Genomic DNA, 23,307 nt, shown 5'->3' with positions numbered 1-23,307 from the left:
ATTATAGGCCTGAGCCGTCGCACCCAGCCAAGAGTTGTGATTTTAAATTAATACTGAGACAATCGTTTCAGAGAAGTATGTGTCCATTTTGGATATGGTCTTTTCTATCCATGAGCAAATTTGACTGGCAAATTTCTTCCCATTTCATCCTGGAGGTGGTTGTAGATATGTGTCATTCACTTCATACTACTTAGTTTTACCTTTACATATCTATTTTGCAAAACTCACTAATGATTTTATTGTAAAGTTTTATCTTTGATAATAATCTCATATTTCTCCCCACCAAAAACAAGTCCCATTTATAATTAATTCTCCTTAGGAAAGACAGCTTTACTTTTTTCAAGTGGTAGAAAATATAAATTTCTTTCATAAATTCTTTGCTTGTTCATTTCTGTATCAATTCAATTCCTACTAATGTAATTATCATATGATAAAACATTGTTTTTTTAATAAGGGTGCTTGAGGCTTTTTCATATGCATGAGTTAGATGAATCATTTATTATCATATTATTATAATTTCTTTTGATAAGAATAATTTTCATTTCTATTTAGCTTCAGGAAAATTTTTCTGAATTCCCTCAATTATATGTTCACAATATGTGAAAGTTATAGGATCTTCTTTTCTGATACCTGAGGCTCTCCTCTCAAAGTCGTTATTACTTAGCCAATCAATTCAGAAAAAAAAGAAAATAGTGATTTATTTTTTATATTCAAAATGTGACAAAACAAGTCATTGAATACTCCTTTCTGCTTTTAAAAGGCTATTTTTAACATAAATATAAAACTCCTTTCTTCTCATAGATTAAGGTATTGCCTGTAAAAGTATTTGGTAAAGCCTATAGGCAACAGTTATAATTGACAACTTCTTAGATATACCTCATGCTAAATGATGAGTTAATGGGTGCAGCACACCAGTATGGCACATGTATACATATGTAACTAACCTGCACATTGTGCACATGTACCCTAAAACTTAAAGTGTAATAATAATAAAATAAAAAAAAAGAATTGTACTGTAACTAATCAAGTGCAAGTTTGACTGAAAGTGTCATTGGTGTATTTATTAAAGATGACATGCTTTAAATATTTTTAATGAAAATACGTTTATGAAAAAATGACTTATGTTTGAAGCATCAAATATGTTTATATTTTATAATTATATGCATATATAAATGAACATATAAATACATATATACACATAAATATACATATATTTATACACATGTTTATAATCTGTCTCATGGACACGAGGACAATATTCTATGTTATGGCATAGTTAATATACCCTGAGTAAACTTTATCCTCCAGAATATGTGTTTTTAGCTTTAAAATGTAAGACTCTATTAACAGAGCTATTTAATTTATGTATGTGGAGGTGGGTGTTTATGTATGTGTAATCAGAGATGGGTATTTAATATTTTTCATTTCTTTATTCAATCCAAGGGTTCATCATGCAAAAGTGTTAAACGTCCCTCTTTGCACTACTAAGACAAAAAATGTGATTTTTTACAGATGATTTCTAGAATAAACCTTATCAGTTTCTTTATTTTTCCTAAATACTTAGATCTAGTTCTCCTTAAAGTTGTTTTCTAACAAAAATAGTGAGTTTCTTAGTCTTTGATACATGTTAATATGCCTCCTGCCTATAATCTCTGTTTAAGTGTCCAAACTCCTGAAATGTTTTCCATCATTAAACATTGATAACTATGCCAGGAAGCTATGTAAATTGTTCTATAAAGAGGAAAATTAGCCTCTGCTTAAATCAATATGACCACCTTAGTTGACACTTCTGAGGAGCTCAAATTGTAAAATGTTCAGCACACTAGCACTAGGAATAGGGTGGCAGGACTGCCTTTGAGGGACCATGTACTTTTTTTTCTTTTTTTTGAGTTGGAGTCTCTCTCTGTCACCCAGGCTGGAGTGCAGTGGCGTGATCTCCACTCACTGCAACCTCCGTCTTCCGGGTTCAAGCGATTCTCCTGCCTAAGCCTCCTGAGTAGCTGGGATTACAGGCATGCACCACCATGCCCAACTAATTTTTTTTTTTTATTTTTAGTAGAGACGGGTTTTCACCATATTGGTCAGGCTGGTCTCAAACTCCTGACCTTGTGATCCACCCGCCTCGGTCTCCCAAAGTGCTGGGATTACAGGCGTGAGCCACCGCCTCCGGCTGAGGGACCATCCACTTTAAGGAATGCAGAGAGATAGGCATTTTAATTTACTTAATAGGATGTTTGGGGCATGGGATAATAAGTAAATTTTTCAAAGAGACAGTATTCGTGCACTGGTAAGGTATTGTTTTTCTCAGACGTGTGGCTTTATCCCAAAAACATGCTATTTTAACAGACATTTCTTAAAATATGTGTGTGTATGTTTGTTGATACTTGCTTATTATATAGCTCATACTGTTTATTAAACCATATCTATTACAGGAGTTATTAGAACGGCCTTACATAACATGGACAGAGAAGCCAGAGAACATTACTCCGTGGTCATTCAAGCCAAAGACATGGCTGGGCAAGTTGGAGGGCTTTCAGGATCTACAACAGTCAACATCACCTTAACCGATGTCAATGACAACCCACCACGCTTTCCTCAAAGTACGTATTTGTTTTCCATGATTTGAATTTATCATTATTTTTTATGTAAAGCAAAATGAAATACTTGAACAAGATTCTATTACTGTTTTCTTAAGTGGAATTGTTCTGTTTTTCTGCTATATGATCACCCTTCTTCGTGTAAGACTCATGAAATCACTCCAGCTATTGTCTTCTGAACCTAAGAAATAACTGGGAACGTGTTCAGAGTCGGAGTTTCATTTGGCATCAAGTTAAATATTAAAAATGGTGTGGTGGTACTAAAAAATGGCGTCTTGCCTTTGGCGAAGTATCTGTGTATTCTTAAAGTATTCATGGAGATGTTGAAAGGTATTTTGATGTGAACATTCTTTTCATGCAACATTATTCCATACATTCTGTGACTGAATTTTTTAAAAAAACTCTTCATGTTATGAATAAATGCTCTATACAGATGCATGCATGTAAGCACACACACATACACACACACACACACACACACACACACACAATCATCCAAAACAAGTTGAAGTTAATATGATAAGATGATGTCTCAGAGTAAAACATAAGACTTGAAAACAGAAAGCATAATTCAGTAGACAATTTTGGGAGAGAGGAGAGGTATGAATCCTGTGGGTTTGGAGGGAGATGGTGTTTATGACATGCTCCGAATGTAAAGGATATAATTATAATATATTTGAGTATTTTAAAAATGGAAGATACTATAGATAACATTTTATACGACAGTCACTAATAATCACAAATATCCTACAGAGGAGTTTTCTCTTACGTTCACCTTACAAACGATGTTTAAAAACTGTCATAAATTAGATGCTTTGGTATGTCCTAAAGGCTCTTCTCAAGTCAGCGCGAAATGCCTTTCTCAGCTTTATCTGTTGTCTCTTAATAGCATTTGCAGTACACCTGAGGCCTAGACACAATGGAATACTGCCTCCTCCTAAAATATAACACTTTGTACATCCTTACTTCAACTAAATCTTTCCTTATTCACAGCCCTTTATTAAAATCCCTGCTACAAGTTTCTCTGAAACTCCTGTTGCAGAATTAGAACAGTTTTGCAATTAATTCCTGTTGCAGAATTACTCACCTTTTTTCCCTCTTGCACAGCACTTTTGCATGCTTGTTCATGTTATACTAATTTCTGCAGGTACACAGATCTCCTTCTACTTATGAGATCCTCTAGGAAGACACTAAATTGTTTTTGCAAACTTAGGTGTTCAGCCCAGTGAGTGCCCAGCATTTGATAAATGATTCTTAGTGAGTAAATTGGTTGAATTTAAATACTCTGTCAAACCATCATTATTAAAAGATTATTATTAAATACATGCAAATCATAGTCATAGTTAAATAAAAATCATTTTAAAATGTTGATGCCAGAGATAAGATAGTGTTACCTGGTGCATTCATGTGGCGTTTGCTCTGTGAAGAAAGTATATATCATAGGTAAGTCCATATTTTATTGAGCCATAAAATATATTTAAATTTTAAAGCATTTTACAGATTAGGATGAACTTTTGTATCAATGTTATCACTTAGTTCAACAATATGCATATACATGAGGTAAATGTTATTATTTCATAGATTGGTACAATTGAAGTTGAAGATTAAAAAAAGATAATAAGCGATAATGCAGACCCAACAGAATATACACTTTATTATAATTTAGGATACCAACTTGCCTATCTTGTTTTCAAATAGATTCTACCACCACTATTTTTAAGATGTACATTCATATTATAGCCTTAATAGACAGAAAACTCAGGTTGTAAATCATAGGATTCAGTAAATGCTAGTTTGTAGTAAATATAGCATCTCCCACTCTCTCTTTTTCTCCATTTCTTCCTAAAATAATTATTAAAATTACAGGTTTATTAAGATTGACTTTACAGATTTACAGAAAATTTTAATTGTGATGGATATAAGGAATATTATTCATATAGATGAATATAGATATATAATAAAGAGATATTTGTTCCTAATTTTATTATTTTGATCAATAATAGTGTCATTGTTGAAGCATCAGTGTACAATGAAAATAAGCACTTTACCTGACAAACAGAATAAGTGTATACTCTCTGAGTTAACTCATTGTGTCTAATGAATTATATCTTTCTTCAGTCAGTAACATTCTGGCAGAATGATTGACAGATGTAAATCCTGCTGCATTTCAAGGTGTTCCTAGAGTTTTGAAAAGGAGACACTACACATTCAGAAGCTTACACTTGGGGTTTCTTAAAAGATACTTTATTTTGCACTCCATTTGAACAAAACAATGCTGCTTTTGCAACAGTTTGGTGTCACCATGACAAAAGTAGCTTGTAGTAAAGTGCTCTTTAATTTATCCATAAATTGCAGCTTATTAAACAGCTATGTACCTAGTGGGGAAGTATTGTAAACTGCTTGGAGAAAAGAAATGATATAAGGACTTGTATTCACAAAATACCATGACGTGCGCAAGTCTATACACAGCTCAAATTCTATAAAGTTCACATCCTGTCATCAAATGGATCCATTAGTTGAATTGTTTCTCTTAATGTGAGGTTTTTACAGTTGCCCTTTCTACTTCTTTCTCTCATCACCTGTCTGAGACAGTTATACTTCTTACAATTGACACTTGAATAAACATCCCTAACTACAAATTTTGCAAAAATATTCTCTCAAAGTATTTCTTCCTCCATGCTTAATCTACCATGCTTGAGAAAGTGAGTAGGCTAGTTATATTGCATGGTAATTAGTTATCACTTTGTCTTGAAGTAAATAGGCTTTGAGTAAGTGTTTGAGAGGTAGTAAATTAGAGCTAATAATTTACAATGTCTCTACTCTAGAGAGTTACAAACTCAGTAGCTTAGGATACAAGTCAGATAAATGTCTTGGAGGAAACAGGCTGCTTGTCAGTATCAGGAATGTGAAAAAGAAGCATAGAGACTGGATAATGCATGCCCAACTACAAGGATAGCTACTATTTAATTCGAATTGATGCCTACCTCTGGGCTACATGGTGTTGGAAAAGGAGCCACTGAAACAAAACAAAACAAAACAAAAGGACTCATAGTGAAAGAAAAAAAATCAGCCCATCTATGGCTTGAAATTCTACTCAAAGTACACAAATGATGTGCACTTCTCCTTCTAGAGAAAATCATCTATCTAAAGACATAAAATTCCCTAGTGTTAGTTCTTTCATTAAAGGTAATCTATTCTGGTTTTTAAAAACTGTATTTTTACAGGTTTTTTTTTTTTTTTTACAGATTACAGAAAGGTAATCCTATTCTGGTTTTTAAAAACTGTATTCTGGGTGATGGTTGTTGCATAACTTATTCTTGGATAGATAAAAGTCACTGACATTATTTTGCACAAACCATATACATATAAAATTCAATACCTTACATGAAAGTTTACAAAACAAACCTTCTATGTCCTAAATGGAAGGAATTATATTGTTGTATTGAGGATTGCTCTTGTAAGGTAAATCATCTAGTAACAGAAAGAAGCATAACACATGCCAAATAATCACAATGAATTAATGTTTAGGACTTGATCCTCCAATATTACATTGCACCAACTGCAGCCACAAGTGAGCTTAAGTTTTTGGAAATTTGCTATCATTATGTTAGCTTAATCTAACATAACTTTCTCCAGAACTTAAATGATAGCAAATTGCCAAGAACGTAAACTCACTTGTGACTGCAGTTGGTTTAGTGCCATGTAATATTGGAGGATCAAGCTATAAAAATTCAATAGATGGCAGTATTTCCCATAAAGTTAGTAAACATCACAATTGTTTAACTGGTTTGGGTAATTTCTAATGTTAATGAGAAAGAAAATATTGCTGAAGATATTGGCATTGATGTGATTTTTTTTAGGGGGAGAGCTGTTTTTATTTTCATTGTTATGAGTACAAATATGAATTTATATAATATTTTATCATTAAAATTTTGTTTGAAACAAAAGAGAAAAAACAAAATTTCTCCCTTGACCCATCAAAATGTGCAGGATTTTTTTTTTAATTATCAGAGAATTGAGGTCTTTCTAGAGTCTTTGAAAATGATATCTGGGTCATTTTATTATGGTTGCAGGTGTATATTTTGAAATGTTTTGAGCATTTCTTTAAAATGCCAGTATATATTTGATTTTGACAACTGTTCCTAATCACTTTAGAATAAGATAAATTCTGCAGCTGCATGTTTAGTGTTCTACATATGTAAATTTCATTCAGGTTTATTCCTTGTACCATTCCAATTTTCTATATCCTTATAGAATTTTTGCTCATCTGTTATTGAGAGAGATGTTAAAGTCTTCCAAGATGATACTGGATGTTTCCATTTCTCTTTTTTTCCTCTGTTTAATTTTTCTTAGATGCAGTTTGAAACCATGCTATTGGATGCACACAGATCGAAGGCTTTGATATCTTTCTCTTGATTAAAATTGTTTTATTGTGAAATATATCTCTATAGTTCTAATAATGCTCCATACCTTAAAGTCTAATTTGTCTCCTATAGCTATTCCAGAGGTTTCTCTTTTTTTCTTCATTTCTTTTTGGTTATGGTTTGTGTAGTATAATATTTTCTATAATTGTACTTTCAAACTTTATTGTTCTTAATTTTTCATTCTCAATTTATAAATGTTTCTTGTGACCACTTGGCTAATATTTTTGTTGTTGTTTAGTTTAAAATGACATTATAATTTCTCTTGCTTTTGTTGATTTACTACACTTATAATTACCTTAATTACTGATAATTTCATTTAGGTATATCATTTGCTATTTGTCTAATCTTTTCTTCTCCTTTTTTCCCCTCTCTCATATTCTTTGAATTATTTAATTTCATTCATTTTGTCCTCCATTCACTTTTTTAAAATTTTACATTTTTATACTTTTTTCTATTTAAAAAATACTGTAGATATTATTTATTTCACTCTACCTTAAATTATAATTTCATTGCTTGAAAATAGAACAACTTTAAAACTGTTTAATGTCATTAACCCTTTTTTTTTTCTATTTTTGTCATCTTATATATTCAGTCCTATATGAAATTGTCATTATTGCTGTTGTGTTAAATAGCAAATAATTATTTTTTAAGTCAGTAATAATTTACCCTTCCTGGTACTATTTATTTCTCCTTGAATTTCTGTGTTTCCTTCTAGAATTATTGTTTTCTAAAGGGAATTATAAATTTCTTAAAATATTATTTTCCCATTTTTAGTGACAGAAAACTGCCAATGAATTTTCTCAGCTTTTCTATATAAATTTATAATTTTGCCTTTATTTGCAGAGGGTATTTCCAATCAGAATAGAATTTTAGTTTGAAGGATTTTCTCTGTTTCAATAATTATTAATATAATTTGCTGTTTACTATTTTGTTCATTGAAAAATCAACTGTAGAATTCCTTTACTGTACAATAGTTTACTGTAGTTTAATGGACCTTTCTTCTATTAAGATATTCTTTGTTGTATTTTGTTTTCAAAAATTTAACCTACAATGCACCTAGGTATTTACTTTTTAAAAATCTGACTTATGGTTGTAAAGATTTTTTAAGTTATCTTTTGTTAGTTTTGAGAAACTCTTGGTCAGAATTTTTTCAAGTGTTTCTTCGACTTCATTTTCTCACTTCTTTTCTGTTAGTTCTACAAACTATGTCAGCTAGGTCTTTCAATTACATAACATTCATCTATTACTGTCTTTGCTGTATAATAATTATTATTCTACAGTCTTCTACAGTCTTCTTTAACCTGGATATTTTATATTAACCTATGTTGTAGTACACCAATCCTTTCTTCTGCTGTTTGTTCAGCAATTAAACCCATCTATTAAATCTATTAAGTACACACTTCTGCATTGACATTTTTGTTCTAAAATTTTTATTGGGTTTAGTAGATACAGATTGTTGGTGTCTGTTGAAATTCCCCACCCTTTTCTTTATTTAAACATATTAACCATACTTATTTCAAAACTTTTTGTAGAATTCTAATATCATAATCATGCCTGGGTCATTTTTTAAATATTTTCCTTCTTAGTTTTAGCCAATGTTCATTTTTAATCATGGCTTTGAATTACTGATTGAACATTACATAAAGGAGTTGCAGAGGTTCATGATTATGCAATCTTTCAAAGAGGGGCGAGTTATTTCTTGCAGACATATAGAGTGTGGATTACTTAAATCAGTTGGATTCTGTTAGTACTAGCTTACTTTATTTCTCTCCTTACTTCCAGGAAGTAGCTCTTACTCCTGAAATCCGGATCTTTCTTCACTTACTCTCCACTGGTCTCAAGTGTTTACCAATTTCTGACTCCCCAGTAACTCATGGCTGCTGAAATCTCTGCCTAGCACCTTTGCCTTCCAGATGCACTTTCTCTTGGTTTCTCAGAGCCTCTACACGTGTCCAAGTAGTGGATGTGTCTACAATTACCACAAGAAAAATTGCATTTGTTTTTTTCCTCACTTATGTGAGGTTTCTTCTTCTCTGTGCTTTTGTCCTCAATTTCTCAGCCCCTGTGCCAGCTCTGAACTCCAACCTGTCTTCAAAAGCTACACAATTTTTGCTGGGACTCTTTCACCCAGCACTACATATTTTTAAATGCCCTCAGTATATGTGCATATAAAATTTGTTTTGTTATGGTTTCTTTCTCTCAAGAATCATACTCCATCCTGAGTTCCCTACATTAATTGCTCTTCAATGCCTTAAAACGGTCACTTTCTGTATACTGTGCAGCTTTTATAGCTGTTTTATATGACAGAGTTAGATATACCCCTCCATCATATCCAGATTTGAAAGATCATTCCACTTAAGTTTAAATAGAAAGATTATGGAAGATAATTAGATGTATTCTATATCAATTTGTATTCCATGTGGCTAAATTGAAAGGATGAACTCTAAAATAAAGATGAAATTATTAAATTAACTTTAAATGAGTAATATTATTATTTTATTTTCATTTAGCCTACATAGAAACACAATATTTGTATCTTACATCATGATATTTAGTTTATAAAGATAATTGAAAATTAATTTATTATATTTATTATATTAAATAAGACACATACACCTGTAGATCATATTCTTTCTGACAAAGTAACAGCTATAAATAAATAATAGTATTACATTCTTCTGATTTTAGAGTTGAATATTTTGAAATTATATGGAGTTCTCTGTTTAGAAACGTACTGGTCATGACATTTCAATTGTATTACGGTTTGTTTTTAATCTGTGTGGTTATGTACTATAATAAAGTTACAGAATAATTCCTTTTCCTTTACATAATATTTTGTTTAGGTAGGTATGTTTATGGTAATAAGCATATATTTCTTGGAAATAATCTGATTCTTATAGTTAGGCATTACAAATCAATTTGCACACCTTCAAAGAATGCTTAAAAAGTGGACTGAATTTCAATTAAAATTTCTAATACTCTTTCTTCAAGCATTTATGTGTTATTTATGATTAAGAGTGAGAGAAAACAAAGAAAGTGTTCCACTATAATACTTGGAAGAAAAAAAAACATTCTATAGAATAATCAGCTTTCCTATAGTGCATGTTGACACATAGAAACAGAATGTATTGAGTTAAACAATTTTAAAGATATTTCTGAGAACAGTAAAGATTCTGATAGAGGAAAATTGCCCTTTTTATTTATGGCATTCAAATGGCAGTAGTACTTAAATTTACTTTATTTATGTTGTAAAAAGCATTGCACGTAGAGCCAACTACAATGCTGAATAATCAATATTCAACATAAGTCTCTTAAATGCAGGAAATTCTCAGAATACTTGTGTGTGTGTGTGTGTGTGTGTGTGTGTGTGTGTTTTAATTTGAAATTAGCATTCTCAGCATAAACTGTATTTGCATAAACATTTAACGTGGAGATTATAAAAACTCTCTGATTAATTTTATCAGGAAAGACAGGCAAACTCTGTAAGTCAGACATCATGGTTCCTAACCTCTCACGTGTCAGTCAATTTTCCCCGAGAAGCATCTCACTTTCTCAAGTAAATACTATAAAATAGTGAATAGTTCTAACAAATGTAATGATTAAATTTATTACAGCTTTTGTAGGATAGGGCCTTGGGGTAATCATAGGGAATGACTTATTCAAGTAACTGACAAAATTACTGTAGTAAAGACACAAGGTCTTTTAAAAAGCAACTAGCATCAATGCTGTCCTGGAGGAAAAGAAAGTATATTAAAAGGGACAAGACTCAGTGAGACAAATGCCCTTTTATTATTCCCACCATGTCTTCCTTCCTTAAATGTACTTTACATAATCAGTAGTATTTTATGATGCGGTCTAAGAAATTATGTGAAAGGATCACATATGGCATACAAAATTATGGTGCATCCAGATAGAAAGCTATTACACAGTGAGATCTGTATTCCTAAGCTGTGTAAAATTATGTAGTCTTAAAACCAGAATAAATTATTCTAGCACTACTTGAAGAAATTAAAAAGGAAAAAAAAAACTTCTAATGAGTTAGAATATAATTTGTAAATTATTCGCATATATTTGAAATACAAAAAAAAAAGATTTTATTAACATACTATAAACAATTCGGTGCCTAAAGCTGAAAAATGCACATTGCCCTACTTTGTATCTCAGAAAATCTAAGCCTCACACACTGAAAATCCAAGCAAAACTAGCATTTTGAAGATAATTATATATTTTGGCAGTAATATTACTTTTTGTGATTTTGGTCAGATTTTCATCATAAATTCCCAGCATTTGTTGTATCTCTTCTTCATTTTTCTTATTCTGAAGAACAGCTCAATTACTAGTTCTTCTCATTTTGATTTTATTTTTTGTAGTTAAAAAATATATACAATAATATTTAGCCTTTTAACAATTCTAATGCATGTATTTAAATAACACTATGTGTATTCATATTGTTGTGCAACCAACGGTACTATTCATCTACAGAACTCTTTTCATCTTGCAGAAGTAAAACTTTGTACCCAGTGTTTAACAGGTACTTTCCCATTTTCCCTCTCCTGAGTCTCTGGTTATTCAACTTTCTATCTCTATGAATTTTACTGTTCTAGGTACTTTATATAAGTGGAATCATGCAATATTTGTCTTTCTGTGCCTGGCTAACTTCAGTAAACATAATGTTTCAAGGTTCATCCAGGCTGTAAGATGTATCAAATTTTAACTTCTTTTGTAATCATAATTAATATTTTATTTAATGTGTATACTGCATTTTATCAATTCCTCTGTTGCTGCATGTTTGGGGTGATTCTACTTTTGGCTATCATGAGTAAGCTGGCTGTGAATATGGGTGTAACACCCCACTTTCAATGCTTTTAAGTATATATCCACAAGTGGAATTGCTATGTCATATGGTAATTTTATGTTCATTTATTTTTTTTTTTTTTGAGACAGAGTTTCACTCTTCTTCACCAGGCTGGAGTGCGATGGTGCGATCTCGGCTCACTGCACCCTCTGCCTCCTGGATTCAAGAGATTCTTCTGCCTCAGCCTCCTGATTAGCTGGGATTACAGGTGCCCTCCACCATGCCCAGCTAATTTTTTGTATTTTTGGTAGAGACAGGGATTTATCATGTTGGCCAGGCTGATCTTGAACTCCTGACTGCAGGTGATCCACCTGCCTCAGCCTCCCAAAGTGCTAGAATTACAGGCATGAGCCACCACACCCTGCCATGTTTAATTTTTTTAGAGGCCTCCATACTGTTCTCCACAATGGCTATACCATTTCACTGCTCCACTAACAGGGCACAAGAGTTGTAATTTCTCCACATCCTCACCCACACTAGTCATTGTCTTCTTTTTTTTTTAATTTTTAATTTTTTATCTTCTTTGGAGAGATGTCTATTTCAGTTCTTTGCCCATTTAAAATATTGGATTGTGTGTGTGTGTGTGTGTGTGTGTATGTGTGTGTGTGTTGCAGTGTTAATTTGTAATAGTCTGCATTTATTTATGTCTTTAATTTATTTCCACAATATTTTGTCATTGTCAGTGCACACATTGTTTGTTAGATGTATTCCTAAATATTTTACCATTTTTATGGTATTAAAAATGGAATTGCTTTATTTTCTTTTGCAATTATTCATTATCTTGTAACTTTGCTGAATTACTTTATTAGTTCTAAAAGTTTGTGTATGTTTGTAGGTGGGGGTGTGTATGTATATGTGTGTATTTGTGTAATCCCTATGGCTTTCTATGTATAAGATCATGTCATCTGTGAACAGAGATAATTGTATTACTTCCTTCCCAGTTTGGATGCTTTTAATTTCTTTTTCTTGCCTTATTACTCTGGCTAGGATTTCTAGTATTATGTTGAATAAAAGTTCAAAAGTAGGCATCTTTTTTTGTTCCTGATCTTACAGTAAATGCATTTAGTCTTTCACCATTTTAATGATATTAGTTGTGGGGTTTTGACATGTGGCTTTTATTATGTTGAGGAAGTTTCTTTTATTTATAGTTCTATTTTATGTTCTTTTTAATCATAAAATGGAATTGAATTTTGTCAATTGCTTTTTCTGTAGAATTGACATGACCTTGTGATTTTTTGTCTTTATTCTGTTAATGGAAATGAAAATTAATTGATTTTCATATGTTGAACTAAGCTTGTATTCCAGGAAAAAAAAAATCCCAATTGCTCATGGTGTACATTCCTTTGATATTATGCCAAAATCAGTTTACTAGTATTTTGTTAATAATTTTTGTATTAATATTCATAAGGAATATTGGTTTTTAATTTTCTATTATTTTAGTGTCTTTGTCTATTTTTGGTTTCAGGAGAATGCTGGTCTTATAAAATAAATTAGGTAATTTTCCTTCTTTTTTAACTTTTTGCAAGATTTTGAGAATTTGTGTTAATTCTTCTTTAAATGGTTAGTAGAATTAAACCACTACAGCCATCTGTTGCAAGGCTTTTCTTTCTTGGGAAGTTTTTGATTGCTTATTGACTCTCCTTATTAGTAGTATGTCTATTCAGAATTTTCATTTCTTCCTAATTTTGTCATGGTAAGTCATATTTATAAAAATATATTCATTATTTATAGATTATCCAATTGGTTGGTATTTGTTTGCAGGACTTCCTTGTAAAATCCTTTTATTTCTGTAAAATCAGGGTAGTGTTTCTACTTTCTTTCTGATTGTAATTATTTGAGAGTCCTCTTTCTCTTTCTTAGCCAATCAATTTTGTTGATCTTTTCCCAGCGAGAACAGATCTTGGAACTGGCTTGTAACCTCCTGCAGACCAAGATCTCCATGCCCTGGGAAGGGAATGGGGCAAGAGCAAGTTGAAACACCACAGATGCTTAATGCTTGAATTTATTTTTTCCTTAGTTAAGGATTTTCTTGCTTTCTGTACATATTTGAATGTTTCCAAGAGCTTTTATAAGTTTATTTCACCTAGTTTTAAGTCACTTTTTGATATTTCCATGTGGCTTTTGTTCCCTCATGGAAACATCAAAAAGCAACTTAAAACTAGCTGAGCTAAAGTTATAAAAACTCTGGGAAATATTCAAATGTGTACAGGCTTGGAGCTTTGTAATCTGCCATTTTTCTAATGTAAGTCCCATCTTTATTTTTTTAGGCATTTAAATCATAACTGCTACCAATGCATTTAATTTTTCCAGATAAGAAAAGAATTCCACCTTAAAAACAATGTAAGGCACTAAAATACTACATATCCTATAGTACATATTAGTGTTGTGGATATTTCATTCAAGGAAAAAAATTTTTCCCCATGTACTTTCTATTTTTTTCATGAAAGTATCTAATAATTGCCAAGAATGAACAGACCTTCATGAAAGCTATCTTCTTTTTTCAAGAAAAAGGACAGAAAAATCAATTCAAGTGTATAAATTATTGATATTTTACTGTTAAAATAATTAGGTATCTAGTAGGAAAAAATAATTTAATTTGGAGGAGTGGGGAGAGACAACCCTTAGTGACCCTAAGCATCGACTTTAGTGTTTTAGAGAACAGCTGGCTCAGTAGATGTAAGTTAACTTAAGAGATTAAAAGCTGGTACCAGCTGAAAAACTCTAGAGGCTTATTTTTCTTGTATTTTTATTTTTAATTATTATACTTTAAGTTCTAGGGTACGTGTGCACAACGTGCAGGTTTGTTACATATGTATACATGTACATGTTGGTTTGCTGCACCCATTAACTCGTCATTTACATTAGGTATATCTCCTGATGCTATCCCTCCCCCCTCCCCCCACCCCACGACAGGCCCGGGTGTGTGATGTTTCCCTTCCTGTGTCCAGGTGTTCTCATTGTTTAATTCCCACCTATGAGTGAGAACATGCAGTGCTTGGTTTTCTGTCCTTGCAATAGTTTGCTGAGAATGATGGTTTTCAGCTTCATCCATAACAAAGTGACCTTTACAGTTAAAGAGCTCCCCTGTTGCATGGCTAAATAGGTGCTCCGGTGCTCACTGTCTCTCCCACCCTGAAAACATGGAGAACATTATGGGAATTGGATTTCTTTCTATTGAGGATCTGTTTTTTTTTTTTTTTTTTTTTGAGACAGAGTCTCGCTCTGTCGCCCAGGCTGGAGTGCAGTGGTGCCATCTCGGCTCACTGCAAGCTCTGCCTCCTGGGTTCATCCCATTCTCCTGCCTCAGCCTCCTGTGTAGCTGGGACTACAGGCATCTGCCACCACACCCGGCTAATTTTTTGTATTTTTAGTAGAGACGGGGTTTCACCATGTTAGCCAGGATGGTCTCAATCTCTTGTTCTCATGATCCACCCGCCTTGGCCTCCCAAAGTGCTGGGATTACAGGTGTGAGCCACCATGCCCGGCCGGCTCTGTGTTTTTTCAGTCACTCTTTTTTTTTTTTTTTTTTTTGAGATGAAATATCGTCACAGATCTGATGACTATTAATAACTGGGGGTGTTCTTTTCTCACTTATGTATATGATGACCAAAATATATACTGTAAGTGTACTAGGCCAGCATAATAAATATGAATATTTTTATATTCATAATAGCAGAGCTATGTGTAAAGCAGCATCATATCTGTTTTACTTAGTAAATACTTGAAAAATAAATTCTTGCATTTTGAAAATACATGTTAAATGACTTGAATATTTATAAAAAAGACACATAATCCATTATATAACAGATATTGTTTACATCAATTTCTTTATTATATCAACTAGATTCATGATCCATGTCTTTTAGATTATATAATCTTAAGACATCTATGAATATTTGTGTCTATTATGTAACACTGTGTGTACTTATATTTGTGTATGTAAATATGTATACACACACATATGGAAATTATATCTGAAAGGTTAAAGTTATTATCTTTTATGGTAGAATACTAAATATGCTATCACTACAATCACAAAGCAATAAACATTATCAATTGAGTCATATGATTTTTTAAAAAAATTATTTTAGTGATAAAACAACAAATTGCCTTTTTTCTATTTTGTCTATTCCAATTTTTCATTAACAGTCACATATTAGTGCGTAGTTATAAGTAACCCTTTGTTATAAATACAAATTTGACATTTTATTTGCAAATTTTAGTAATTCTGTGAAGTTGGACAACCTGATTCTGAAAGTTATATTACCATTACTGTTTCTATGTGGCTTAAATAGCTAGAATTTACTACAGATAACACATCTCTTCATTGCGGGATGTCCTTTGCTACAGCCAACTTGAGTAATTTTTAATACTAAACATAATTATTTAACAGTTGTAAGTTTCATGGACATAAACAATTTTAGGGAAGTGAGGAGAGAATTTAATTTTGATATCAAATTGATATTCTAAAAGTACAATTATCATTTAGTTTTTCATTTCTTGTTTATTACTTGTTTTGTTTTCAACATAGTTTATATCAGCAGATGGGGAGGGTTATATGAAGTTTAACCTTCATATTTGGTTCATTCAGTTTCCTATGTCCTTCTTTTGTTGTAACTTTAAACAATTTATTCTTTTTTCATTGGCCTACATTTTAAATTTTCCAAATAGTTTCAATTTACTTTTTTTTAAAAAAGACACAAGATTGTAGATGCCCAGCGTAAAGTTGGAGATGACCATCCTTTGAATATTTTAACAGAAACTCAGGATATAGTAGAAGTGACTATTCATTTGGGAGCCATAAGTTTATATGTTGGTGTTGAAACCACAGGGACAAATGTACCTTTTTAGAGTGTGTATATGAGGAATAGAAATGAGGTACTAAGTTATGGACAATACTCTCTTTTAAGAAAAAAGTGAAAGATAAGTCTGTAATGAAACTGAGATATTAGCAAAGTAATGATACAACCAGGGAAGGTCTGTGTTCTAAAACTCTAGAGAGGGCCTTTTTTATAGCTGTAGCCTAAGTAAATTCTCCTGCGTGTGGATAAGGAGATATGTAAAGTAAAATTCATTTGACTGTTTTGAAATTAGAAAAATATAAGATTAGATAACTTGTAGCATATTATTAAAATAAATACTACATTCTAATTAACGAACTAGAAGTATATGCAACATCTTAGTTACATCTCAAATTATGATTTTGAATAAAAAATACAAAAAATGATGAATATAAATACAAAATCTAAATAACTATAGTATTTGAATATGTATTTGTGGAAATACATTACATTAATATTTTTAAGATATGTAAGGGGATGATCATGGTTCCCGGGAAGATGAGCTGAGAATTTGATTATAGCAAATGGCTCACTTAGAGGCATCACCTATGCCTTCAATAATATATTACTTTATCAAATGAGAACTGAAGCAAATACACAAAAACATTGATTTGACAGCATACATGTATGTTTCATGATATTTTTTATTTGTTTTTTTCTTCTGTTACAAATATACCAAAGTATAAAATCATAGGAGGAGAAATAATCAGCAATAAGGGTGTAATAGAATCATGTTTTGTTTGTTTGTTTATTTTGCTTTTCAGTTTTCCTCAACATAACTCACAGGGCCCCAGGAGGACAAGAATAATAAAAGAATCCATTTGAATTAGCAAATCACTGGCAACTACTGCAAAATTGTGTATAGTTTATCTATGCCTGTGTTGTAAAGCATTCCAACTGGCATATTAAAACAACTAATATTTATTATTTCACAATTGCTGTAGATCAGGAATCTAGCTATGGTTTAGTTGAGTGCCTTTGGTTCATGCTTATGAGATTCCAGTGTAGAAGTCAGCAGGGGCTGAGGTCTTGCCCAAAGGCTTACCTCAGGGGAGGTGGAGCTGGTTTCTGCTTGCAGCTTACTCACATGGCTTTTGGCAGGCATCAGTCACTTGCTCTATGGGCTGCAACAAAATATGACAGATAGCTTGCCCCAGAGAGTGATACAAGAGGGAGTGAGAAAGTGTTCCCGTGATAGAAGCCACAGTCTTTTAGTAACCTAGTCTTGTAAGAGATGTCCAATTACTTTTGCTGAACTCACTTCATCATAAGTGAGCCACTATATCTAGCCAACATTCAAGAGGAAATGATTACTCAAGGACATGATCAGCAGGATGCATGGATAAAATAGGGTCACCTTGCAGGCTGTCTACTAAAAATTGACTCATAATTTGCAGATTATAATTCTCAAGTCAATGGACAGTTTACAAAATATTAATCTGAATGTACTTCATTTTGTTTAATGGGACATAGTGAATGGGGAAATTACTATTCTTGCAATTCTTAAAATGTGTCAAAAATTACAGGTTTTTTTTCTATAAACATAATCTGCCTGTACCAGGAATCTGTTTCATATTTTAAGACCCAGCCTAAATGTTTTCTGGGCCATGAGTCTTTTGTGACCCATTTGAACAGTTTTTTGCAATCCACTTTGTAAAAGCAACCTTCTTTATAATGCTATCATCATAGTAATTCTATAATGTATTTATTTATCTCTGTTAACTAAGACATCTTTGGTTTTCTTTTATATATATATATTTTTATTATACTTTAAGTTCTACGGTACATGTGCACAACGTGCAGGTTTGTTACATATGTATACATGTGCCGTGTTGGTGTGCTGCACCCATTAACTCATCATTTACATTAGGTATATCTCCTAATGCTATCCCTCCCCCCTCCCCCAACTCCACAACAGGCCCCGGTGTGTGATGTTCCCCTTCCTGTGTCCAAGTGTTCTCCTTGTTCAATTCCCACCTGTGAGTGAGAACATGTGGTGTTTGGTTTTTTGTCCTTGTGATAGTTTGCTGAGAATGATGGTTTCCAGCTTCATCCATGTCCCTACAAAGGACATGAACTCATCAATTTTTATGGCTGCATAGTATTCCATGGTGTATATGTGCCACATTTTCTTAATCCAGTCTATCATTGTTGGACATTTGGCTTGGTTCCAAGTCTTTGCTATTGTGAGTAGTGTCGCAATAAACATATGTGTGCATGCAGACATCTTTGGTTCTCTAGTGTTACCATCCTAGTATTAACTACTTGACAGGTTTTTGAAGGCTTACATAATTGTGGGTAATTCTGGTTTAGTTGCACCTTGGAGACCACAACATCCAAAAAAACTGACTCCTTCTAGTCTCTGTCTCAAAATATTTTAGATAATTTATACCAATTTATTTTGTAATATGTCTATACATTTTGTTGAACAAAACAGTGTCCCATTATAGATGTGACTTTTCAGGAACATCATGATATTTTCAAGGCCAGTGCAAATCACATGGCTTCTCTTTGATGCTGATTTTATGCCCTCAGATTTGGCCTTTCAACATCAATTTTGGAAACATGACCATTGACAAATCCTCTTCTTAGTATTTCATAGCTGTGCCACCAAAGAGAGATGAAAGTTATTTTCTAGTTCCATTTCAACATTTTTGAGAAATATACTCTTTTTGGAGATGTTTGAAACAACTGCCTACCCTTGACCAATCAACCGTGAGAAAGAAGGAGGGATCCTATAACTTTTGGGTCTCATGCTCTTCCCGTGCCAATTCACAGAATCAAGAAAGACAGATCTTTTAGTAATAGTAGATCTTGATAAAACCATATGGTTAAGGTCAAGGGATTGTTTGTTTAAAAGAAGAGGGTGCTTTACACAGGAAAAGATATGTTGGTTGAATATACAGTTTATTTGGACATTTAGTTTAGTTAAACTAAAAGCTAATGTCTTTCTTACTTTGCTGTGAGTTTATGTCAGGTGTATTCTCCAATGCTTATGAAAGAGAGCTGAGAAAAATATTTGTTGAACATTGAGTAAACACAAACACATACATGAACACGTGTGTCAACCCTTAGTAGCTATACATATACATTTAAAATTATACATTTTTGTCTTTAGAAGTTTATCAAATGATTTTTTTTTTTTTTTTTGAGATGGAGTCTCGCTCTGTCGCCCAGGCTGGAGTGCAGTGGCACAACCTCGGCTCACTGCAACCTCTGCCTCCCAGGTTCAAGCGATTCTCCTGCCTCAGTCTCCCAAGTAGCTGGGATTACAGGCATGTGCCACCACACCCGGCTAATTTTTGTATTTTTGGTAGAGATGGGATTTCACCATGTTGGTCAGGCTAGTCTCGAACAGGTCTCGAGCCACCGTGCCTGGTTCAAACAAATATTTTAAACCATGAACACTGAATGTCTTTCCATTTATTTGTCTTTTTACATTTTTCATCCATGTTTTCTAGTTTACAGAATATAAGTCCTTCACTTCCTTTTGTCTTTTTACATTTTTCATCCATGTTTTATAATTTTCAGTGCATGAGACTTTCACTTCCTTAGTTTATTTATACAGATTTTATTCATTTCAATGCTATTATAAATGGGATTATTTTTCTAACTTTTTCAAATAATTTTTATTAGTGTGTATAAATGCAACTAATTTTTTTGTTGATTTTATGTCTGCAACTTTACTGAATTTGTTTATTAGTTATAACAATTTTTGTTTTTTGTGGAGCCTGTATTTTTTTATATATGTAATATTATATTATCTACAAACAAGGACAATTTTACTTATTTCATTCTGATTTAGTTCTCTTTTATTTTATTTACATGCCTAATTGCTCTGGCTATGTCTTCCAGTACTATTTTGAAAAGAAGTGGTAAGAGTGGGCATCCTTGCTTTGTTCCTGACCTTAATGGAAAAGCATTAAGCTTTTCTGTATATAATGTTATATGTGGCACTCTCATAAAATGTCTGTACTACATTTTAACTCTACAAGTACAGTAAAATCCCTATCAAAATCCAAATGACATTTTTTACAGAGAGAGCAAAGAACAATTCTAAAATATATGTGGAAAGACAAAGGCCCTGAAGAAGCAAAACAATGTTGAAAAAGAAGAACACGCTGGAGGCATCACACTTGCTGATTTAAAAATATTTTAAAATGCTGCAGTAATTAAAATAGTATGGTAATGGCATATAGACAAATATGTAGGCCAGTGGAACAGAGTAGAGCCTCTAAATAAATCCAGACATAGGTAGTAAAATCATCTTCAACAAGGTTGCTAAGAATACACAATGAGAAAAGGATAGTCTCTTTAAAAACAGGCTGGGCGAGGTAGCTCACGCCTGTAATCCCAGCACTTTGGAAGGCAGAGACAGGCGGATCACGAGGTCAGAAGTTCAAGACCAGTCTGGCCATCATAGTGAAACCCTGTCTCTACTAAAAATACAAAAAATTAGCTGTGTATGGTGGTGCGGGCATGTAATCACAGCTACTCCGGAGGCTGAGGCAGAAGAATCCTGTGAAGCCGGGAGGCAGAGCTTGCAGTGAGCCGAGATGCACCATTCCACTCCAGCCAGTGCAAGACTCTGTGTCAAAAAACAAAACAAAACAAACAAACAAAAAAATGCAGTGAAAACTCAATATCTATATATAGAAGAATGAAAATGACTTCTTTTTGTACATCATACACAAACACCAATTCAAACTGGATTAACAAGTTAAACATAAAATCTGAAACTGCACAACTCTTAAAAGAAAAAAATAGGGGTAAAGCTTCCTGACATTAGTCTTGATAATGATTAATCTGATATGACCCACAAATCCCAGGAAATAATAACAAAAATAGACAAATGGGACTATATCAAGTTATAAATTTTTAATGCAACAAAGGAAACAATCTACAGAGTGAAAAGCAGCCTGTGGAGTGGAATAAAATATTTGCAAGCCATGTCTGCTAAAAGGCTTATTTCCAAAATAAAACTCCTACAACTCAATGATAAAAGGAAACAAGAAGAAGAAGAAGAAGGAGGAGGAGGAGGAGGAGGAAGAAGGGGAGGGGGAATGGGTGAAGGAGAAGGAGGAAGAAGAAGGGGAGGGGGAGTGGGTGAAGCAGAAGGGGAGAGGGAGATGGAGGTGGGAGAGAAAGGGAGGAGGAGAGGGAGAAGGAGAAGAAGAAGGAAGGAAAAAAAATCGTCAATAACCTGATTAAAAAATGGGCCTAGGACCTGAATAGCTCTTTCTCTAAAGAACACATACAAATGGACAATAGATATGTATAAAGATGCTCAATGTCACCAGTCATCATGGAAATGCAAATCAAAACTACGGTATGATAACACCTCATACCTGTCAGGATGGCTATTTATAAAAAAAGCCAATGACAGAAAAGTATTGTTGAGCATGTGAAGACAGTTGAACCCTTGCACACTGTTGGTAGAAATGTGAACTTGTGTAGCATCTACAGAATATAGTATAAAGATTCCTCAAAAATTAAAAGTGAAATTACTATAGGACCTAATGACCACACTTCAGAGTATTTATTTAAAAAAATTGAAATCAGGATTACAAATAAATATTAGCATTCCTATGTTTATTGCAGCACTATTCACAATAGCTAAGATGTGGAAACAATCTAAATGTCCATAGACAGAGAATGTAGAGAAAAATGTGGTTTATCATACAATGGAATAGTATTTAGCCTTAAAAAAAGAGATCTTGCAATATGCAACAACATGGATGAATACTGAGGACAGTAGACTGAATGAAATCAACCAGTCACTGAAGGGCAAATATAGTACTGCATGATTTCAACTAGATGAGATATCTAAAATAGTAAAATTCATACAATCAAAGAATGGAGTGGTTGTTACCAGGGACTAGGGAAGGTGAATGAGGAGTTGCTAATCAACAAATATAAAACTGTCATTATGCAAAATGAATAAGTCCTAGAGATCTGCTGAAAAACACTGTGTCTATGAATAACAATGCTGTGTTGTGTAGAAATTTGTCTGTAGGATGGATCTCATATTAAGTGTTCTTATCACAATAATAAAAAATGATATTTTCAACATTCACTAGATTAGACTTTTGTTTTCAGTATCATACCACTAATGACAAATGATTGTCTCACTGAAATTATTTTTGTAGAGATTGTGCATTCACTTATCTATATAGTCTAACTATATCATTGTATAGCATTGAATCACTATTAATTTAATCTTGGTAGAAATTATTTTACCAAATTACATTTTAATTCAAGATTCCTGAGCTTCTGTTATTTATAATGTTTTGAATTTTCTATAATAAATTGCTCTAATAAGCTTTTTTAACTTGTCAATAAAACAATTATTAAAAAATGTTCATTATGCTTCTTAATATAAGCACTATAGAAATGGTTCCATTCGACATTTAATATCAGGATAAACTTTGGAAAAATGATATTTGTACCTATGAGACAATGAGAATATAAAATTAACAGTGCTTTAAAATTGTTGGCTATCTATCTAATCTATCTATCTATCCATCTGTCTAATTAGCTACTTGTGTACATATACTTTTCTATTTGGATTGTATGAAATCTCATTAATT

General features: G+C 32.6%; 1 protein-coding gene across 2 annotated transcripts in view; it reads left to right on the top strand.

The window, feature by feature from the left end:
* The window catches only part of CDH18 (cadherin 18), a 366,676-nt gene that overhangs the window by 228,695 nt on the left and 114,674 nt on the right, over window positions 1-23,307 (top strand). For both annotated transcript variants that reach the window (XM_024247646.3, XM_024247650.3), the window contains exon 4: window positions 2,433-2,600. In XM_024247646.3, coding sequence (XP_024103414.1) covers window positions 2,433-2,600 — 168 coding nt within the window. The remainder of the gene's footprint in view (window positions 1-2,432; window positions 2,601-23,307) is intronic.

Source organism: Pongo abelii, chromosome 4 (genome assembly GCF_028885655.2).
Source record: "Pongo abelii isolate AG06213 chromosome 4, NHGRI_mPonAbe1-v2.0_pri, whole genome shotgun sequence".
Lineage (NCBI taxonomy): Eukaryota > Metazoa > Chordata > Mammalia > Primates > Hominidae > Pongo > Pongo abelii.
This window is presented reverse-complemented; position numbering and strand designations above follow the sequence as displayed.